Genomic DNA, 7895 nt, shown 5'->3' on the forward strand with positions numbered 1-7895 from the left:
TTGTGGCCTCCGTATGTTAATTTGTGATGTCAATATGCGCATTTGTTGCCCTTAATATAGTCATTTGTGGCCACAAGAGGCTTAACTTGTGGCCTCAAAATGTTAATTTGTGGCCTCAAAAGGTTAATCTGTGGCTTCAGTGTACGAATTTGTGGCTTCAGTATAGTAATTTGTGGCCTCCATATGTTAATTTGTGATGTCAATATATCAATTTGTGGCTTCAACGTAGGAATTTGTGGCTTTAGAATATTAATTCATGGCCTCGATATATTAATTTGTGGCTTCAATGTAGAAATCTGTGGCCTTAATATAGTAATTAGTGGCCTCAATATATTAATTCATAGCCACGAGAAACTTTTGGAAAAACAGACACCATGTCACCATAGGAGCTCCGTACAAAAACAGAACAATAAAGCCTAAAACACTGAGGTTTCTGTGCTCAGTACTGGACGAGTTTTTGCACCTCTGACGGTTTTTGTGCTTGCTGGTTCTCGGCAGCTCATTTGTCGTATGTTTGAGTCATTATTTCACCGAAATAAGAATATTTTGCCTCAGCGTGGCTGACCGGCTGTGGCCGCTCTGAGCCGCAGCTAATGGAGCTGCTGCTCCTTTAAGAGCTCCGAGGCGCTCGGGGAGGAAATAGGAAGTCTGTTATGAAGACTTTAGCACAAAGAAACAAAAACGAAAGCAGTTCTTGAGAAATGGCGGGGATAAAAGGTGACTTTGAGCCCGAATTGTTCCCTTTTTCTGTCGTTTTAGCGCGACTATCCTGCTAAAATACGTGTTAGCATAAAGCTACGTCTTAGTTTAGCAACTATCACAACAGTCGACGGGTGGTGGAGTCGCCTCAGCCTGGGAGACGGCAGCGGCCGAAACTGCTCGCTTTTACGATTTTACGACGATATTTAAAGTAAAATATGCAGTTATGATGTTTAACAACAGTATATAGTCAGAATATAGGTGTTAGAGCAAGTGTCACGGTGCGAATTTGCCGAAAATGTTTAATCGTGTTTCTGTACAGCGGGCACTAAATGTCAGTTCGACCTCATTTAGGGTCAGTTTGGACCATAACTATGGTAAAACGCTGCTAAACTTCAAGTGTTTTCAGTTTGTTCTGCGATATTGAAGTTTTTCCATAAGTAACTTTGTGTCTTAACACACAGCGTCCTATAGGGGGCAGCAAAGTCAAAGTCTGCCTGAAACTTGACGCTTGACCAGTTTGTCCATCCTTGTTTGACACGGTTGATGTTCTCTTACAGCTCTGGTCGGTTTGTCCTTCAGTGGTGCTCTCGGACTGACCTTCCTGCTGTTGGGATGTGCATTGGAGCAATTTGGGTATGTGTCCAGTTTCAGGTGTCACTCCAGTGGTGTCCAGTGGAGAGACCTAAATGACAATCTGTCATAAGGCAATATGTGGATTTCAAATATATGACATATGTTAGCATATATGGGTCATTCTCCATTGGGAGTGGGAATTCAGGTTTCACCCCAAAGCTAAATAATCTTAATATGTCCATCAACATCTCCTGTTGTCATATATGCAAACAGGAGAGCTTAATTTCAAATATATTGTACAGTCACTGGTGTTATATGAATAGGTCGTAACACCAGTGATGGTGACTCCAGTGACATTCTGGTTAAAACTGAGGATTTTGTAAATTGGCTGACTCATTGGTGGTCAGGTGACCTTAAAATCAGTAATAAAAATGATATATGGCATTATTTTGACAAAATTTTAATTACCCAGCCATTAAAACACATAACACCAGTGACACATATTAGTTATGTGCTGCCTGATAAACAAAATGATTAATAAATTAATGAAATACAGTAAGCATGCTTCCTCTCTGATGAGCCTTGACCCAAAGAAGCAGTTTAATAGAGCATAACATAAGAGTCCTGATAACACCAGTGACCAAAATCTTTGTGACAAATGAGTTTTTTTAAAATAAAATACATATTTTTTTAAAATGTAGTATAACGTTAATGATATAAAAAGTAAATATGAATCTGTTTTATACAAATTCCTTAGTTAAACCTCTTAGAAATATTGTTTTATATTAAAAAGTTTAAAAGTTTTGGAGCTGTTGTTCATGTAGAGTGACTATGAAACATTAGAGAAATCACAAGGGAAAATTGTCATTTAATCTTAGGTCAACAGTGTAAATGTACATACTGACTTTTGGAGCTGTGCCTAATATTTGAAGCATCTTTATTAAGCCCTGCAACCTTTGTGACATGGCTACCCGCTCCAAATGGAGAATGACCCTCATGGATTTCCCTTATATCCTCAGTCGTCGCATATATTTCAGTCGTATATCACCACATATATATGCAACACATGTATTTAACACTCTTAAAAACAAAGGTTCTTCAAGGGTTCTTTAGTAAAGAAAATGGTTCGACATAGCACCAAAAATGATTCTTCTATCGTTACGACATTTAGCCTGTAACAACATAAGAACCCTTTATGGTGCTATATAGAACCCTTTTCAAAAATGTTTTATATAGAACCACATTCTTTATCAAGAAGAACCATTTCACCATGCAGAGAACACTTTAATCATGCTGAGTGTTCATGGTTCTATATGGAGCCATTTTCTTTGCTAAAGAATCCTCAACAATCCTCATAATTGTTAAGTGTGTAGAAAACATTCATATATGATATATTATTGATACATGCTAGCCTTATGTTACATGATATAAGGTCTGTTGTTGCGTGTATTTTATTTCATTTTGATTTTTTGCTTTATAAAGTCTTTGAGTGTTTGTATTAGATGTAGACAGACAGTATATATGTGATCCATATATTATGCATATAAGTGTTCACCCACCTATGAGACATAATTATATGGCCCATATATATATGGCCCATATATAATATAAAATATATGTACATATATTTTGAAATACATGCCTCACCTTTTATGATATATGTGCATTTATGGCCCATATGTATGATCTCCATATGGTGACTGTGCAGTCCAGTCATGCCCTGTGTTTCTGTCGTCCAACAGGGTGTACTGGCCACTCTTTGTCCTGATTTTCTACATCCTGTCGCCGCTGCCGCACTTCATAGCCTCCAGGTGTGGAGATGACACTGATTCCTCCAGCAACGCATGCAGGGAGCTTGCCCTCTTCCTGACCACTGGCATCGTCATATCGGCGTTTGGGCTGCCCATCATACTGGCACGGAAGCAAGTGGTGAGATTTTTTTTCTTTCTTTTCTTCAACCAACCTGTCGGAGTCAGACACATAAGTTTGCATTAATGAAATAGTCCTCACCCTAAATGTGCAGTCATAACCTTGACAATCTGCCTGTCTTTGAACCACGGACACCAAACATGCCTCAGCTGATCAACTACAGGGTTATGCAAAAGTTTGGCTGCCCCTGTCTTGTTGATTTTGTAATGTAAAAATAAGTAAACACATCCTCTACAGGCATTTTTCTGCAAATTTTGGTGCAGTTTCTACTTATTTTAACATATTGGACCAATAAAACATAAAGTATATAATGTGCCTTAACTTTTGCACAGGTTTTGTGTTTGATTTAGCCCCAAATATGTTAAATTCAGCAAACAGTAATTAAAATGTGCACTCTGTGGAAGATGTGTTAACGTATTTACCCTCAGAAAATCAACGAAACGTAATCTTACCGGGGCACCTGAACTTTTGCATACGACTGTAGTTGATAAGCTGAGGTACATTTAGTGTCCATAGTCTGAAGACAGGCTTATTGTCATGGTTGGGATGTACTGGGATACAAATATACATTGTAATGCATATTCATAATACAGAAATTAGTATCTGTATTCATTAACGTTTTGAAAAGGCAGCATTAAAGATACATTTTTAGAAGAATACTTTTACAATAAAGACCCAATGAATAAAAGAAACAACATCAGTGCTTATTTACTAACTTAAAATTAGCACATGGTTCGTAGCATAAACAGTCATTAGATGGACTTTACAAACACTGAAGTTCCCGCTAAAGCCTGAGTAGACTGATAAACAATAAGTGCTTTTACATGCACTTAATAATCCAATTACTGCAGAAAATCAGATTTTTTCAGTAATCTGATCAACACGTTTACGTGTAATCAGATAATGTGAAACTCTGGGTCTACATGAGTCAGACAGTAATCGGATTTCTGCTTCACAACCAGCCAATAAACTCACAGAAGAAAACGTGATGTAAACGTAATGTAGAACTCAAACGTCTGTTTTCGCACATGCTCAGACTGAGAAATCCAAAAGAAATCAGAGTAAAAGTTTACATGCACTGTGAAATCTGATTACTGATCTTAAATCCAGCCTCTTTATCAGTGCTCTTATTTGTAAGATGTATTCTGAATATGTTACAGTACATTTTGGACGGTGTACAGAGTATTCTGCCATCACTAATTTTTTCAAGATATTCTGCCAATTTATATAAACAAAAATGGACATAAGTGTGTCCCATAGCTAAAAACAGTAACAGCAGCCATCTTGAAGTCTGAATTTTGTGTGTATGTGTTTCATGTTTATAGATGAGTGTATCATACAGTTTTAGAAACCACTTAAACAAGTCTATTTGAGATTACTTGACATTACAACACAGTTAGATGCAAATATGTGATGATTTAGACAGACTTTGCACAGAGCTAATTGGTGGAGTATCCAGAGCAAAGTAAATCACCAGGTGTGAGACAAGGAAAATTAAAATTTGACAGCAAAGTATTTCTTATTCAGGTACCAAAATACTGAAAAATTTAGGCCATAAATTTAGACCGAAAGAAGTTTTTTGGTTTCGTTTTTCAGCCAGATGTATCCTAGATTTGAAAAATTGTTGTTTCACTGCATCGCTATCCTCTGTCTTGTGCTGTAGGGCATATGTAGCAATGCTTTTACAGAAAAGCGTGACGTGATGTACCTGTTATGTACCATGTAACACTCCCTGACTCACTGATGACTCTTCAAATGAATGTCGTCAACAGATTTACTGGGGAGCCTGTGGCCTGGTGATGGCAGGCAATGCCGTCATCTTCCTCACCATTCTTGGTTTCTTTCTGATTTTCGGCGGTGGAGATGATTTCAGCTGGGAGCAGTGGTAGAAGCCTGTGATCACGATGCCAGATTGAGGGTAAAACCTCATGTCTACTGGTCTGGAAACGCAGGAGGGAGGAGGGGAAGGGGGGGAGGGGGATGTGCAATAGAGGGACACTAAGGCCAAACTCCACTAATCACAATAATGCGTTACTTTGGCAATACTATTGAGGAAGAGGACTAGGGGTCACCAAACCTTGGGGGTATGGACATGGACTGAGACGAATGAGCAGGAACTATGGCGCCCCCCCTGAGAGTTTCACTGGACCGCGGACTCTCACTTTAAATCAATAGCCATCTCACCCAGTCATGTCTCCTTTCATTTCTAACTCTCTCTCATTCTACACTTTCAGTAGAGCTTAATGTGCAGCCCATAGCTCAGTGCACACAATAAGTGGTCACTGTAGACTCATCACCACATGCCGCATTACTATTATATTTGCATTATTTCACTTATAATTCCAGCAATCACGTAGATTCTGTGACGATCGTCTATGGAGGTGTGACAATGAGCGCAGTATTTCTCCAAAGATCTCCTGGGAAACTGTAGAACTTAGCGAGCTTAAAGGTTAACTACAAACAAAAAGCATAACAGAGCTTTGTGTTAAGACAAAGCTTCGGCCATATTGCAACATATCAGCAGAAAAAAATCTCCAAACCCTCACTGCGGCCTTGACCGCATGGGTTTGTTCTGCGTGATGCTACCGCCTGGTGTGATTCATCGTTGCTCTTTCGTTATAAAGAACTCTTTCTAACTCTTAACTCAGACATGTTGGCCTAACAAAGTTCCTTCTTATTTCAGCTGACTGTTAGTATTCTACACTCAACAATCCTCCATTTCAGCTCTGAGGTTTCTAGGACACAGTGTGGCTTGAAGTTTGTAGTTACTCTAATTCATATTTGAATTTTAGGTCACTGGAACATAGCCAAGGTTATTGCTGCCTTTTTGTCCATGATCCTCAGCGTTGTTTGTCTTTCAATATGGCCGTCCTCCCTAAAAATCCATCAGCTGAAACGACCAAATTTGGTGGATAACTTTAAACAGCTCTAAATGAAGGTTTTCTTTTATTATTCCACTTTTTTTTTATTTAGACAACTTTCAAATGTTCATATCCTTCTATTTTTCTACCTGCCATTTCTCTTCAGGCAGTTTAAATAACACTGACATGTTCTGTCCTCTCCACCTTTCTTTCTTTGTTGATCCAACCAAATTGTCATCTCAATATTGTCTACAGCGTCCCTCATACTACAGATATTAAGGTCCAGAAAGGTCCAGAAACTGGAGCGCCACCACTGCTAAGTAAAATATCACACATTGTAAAACCTATCGCACAATTGTCATGACTGAGCCAAGAAACTTGCCAAAAAAGATATATATACTCATACCTATGTCCATACACCCCCCCCCCATTCCTTCTCCTTTTCTAATAGCGTTATTTGGTCGAGCCATTTTATCAACCCAGCAGCAGTTTGTCATTGCCAACATTTCAACATGTTGATCCCTCTCACCATTTTAGGCCTTAATGTTCTCGAATCCGTGTTTACATAAGCGTTACCAAAGCACACCCCTTCCAATCCTTCCTCTTTCATCATTCCCAACTTTATGTTTATCACTGAACCTAATACAAACCATGATTTACTCCTACAGTAAGCACCTAAAGGCAAACAGGGCTGTGGGGGAAAGCCATGCTGATTCAGACAGGACCTGTGCCTTCTTTAAATGTGTGTTGGGTGTTGGTTTCCATTGACAAAATGCTCTTTTCTATGTTTTTTTAAGGATGGTAGTTTATTATAATTTGTCCATTCCCTCCAAACTGACACAGCTCTGTAGCTAAATATATGAAGACACTTTCTTTGGGGAAGTACCTATGCAACTCAGAATACACTTATATTTTTGTAGCTCTGTTATCATCTGGATCTCGTCTGGCTCATTCTGTCATGATTTCACGTTTCGTACTACTGGTAGTCATTGGTGTTTTAAAACACATGCAGTTGATAACAGACATGATCATTTTTAATCCACTGTGTACTTGTTTCTTCTTCACTCATTTCCACAAGATTGCTTCAGTAGTTTTCAGATTAACTGCATAGCCTCATGTGTTTATTACAAGCATTTGCAAAAACCTTTAATTTGATTGTGTGTATATACTATTATGAAATAAAGCACTTGTATTTAAACGGTTTGCTGTCATGTTCATTAAAGGGGAACTCAAAAATGCATCATCTAAAAATATAATGCAACCATTATTACATCTGTTGGAAACAGGTCTATTCTCATCCAGCAGAAGTGCTGTAGTGATATTTTAAGGTTTGAAGACGAGGAAATCCCCCTTCTGATGATGTGTCTTTAAGGATATTTCGAAACACTACAAGGGCTTTGAGGCTGATACTTGGGCCCAATCCCATTTCTTAGTTGTCGAGTGTCACCCTAACCCCTTGGAACTGAGTTACAAGGGGTAGTGGTTGAACTCTTACCTACAAAATGGGACCCTCAAATAAAAAGAGCATTACTTCATTAACAGCTACTAGCGCTGCTCTGTAGGCGACCCTGCCAGTCTGCAGTGACAGCAGAGGAGGGTAAAGTTCAGCTCCTCACTGCTGGGCTTTAGTTACATTTAGGGCATCATATGCCTTCAAAGAGGGGGGCAATTATTTATTAACACCCACCCCTAATTCTTCAGTGATATGAAGCTGAAGTCAGATATTCACCAGCTTGTTGTTCAAATTTTCCTGTTACACTTTAAAAGGAGCAACAGTTTTGACGCCTGAGGTGCCAAAATGTGAACTGCTGCACCATTTAAGGTGGAACG

General features: G+C 38.8%; 1 protein-coding gene across 1 annotated transcript; it reads left to right on the forward strand.

Moving 5' to 3' along the window:
• Positions 1 to 590: 590 nt before the first annotated feature.
• LOC118825886 (leptin receptor gene-related protein-like) lies at positions 591 to 7263 on the forward strand. Its single transcript, XM_036596740.1, has 4 exons — positions 591 to 717; positions 1260 to 1335; positions 3018 to 3204; positions 4977 to 7263. Exons 1-4 carry the CDS (start codon positions 702 to 704, stop codon positions 5091 to 5093), a joined length of 396 nt encoding a protein of 131 aa, XP_036452633.1. The 5' UTR covers positions 591 to 701; the 3' UTR covers positions 5094 to 7263.
• Positions 7264 to 7895: the final 632 nt, after the last annotated feature.

The sequence above is a fragment of the Colossoma macropomum genome, unplaced genomic scaffold (assembly GCF_904425465.1).
Source record: "Colossoma macropomum unplaced genomic scaffold, Colossoma_macropomum, whole genome shotgun sequence".
Lineage (NCBI taxonomy): Eukaryota > Metazoa > Chordata > Actinopteri > Characiformes > Serrasalmidae > Colossoma > Colossoma macropomum.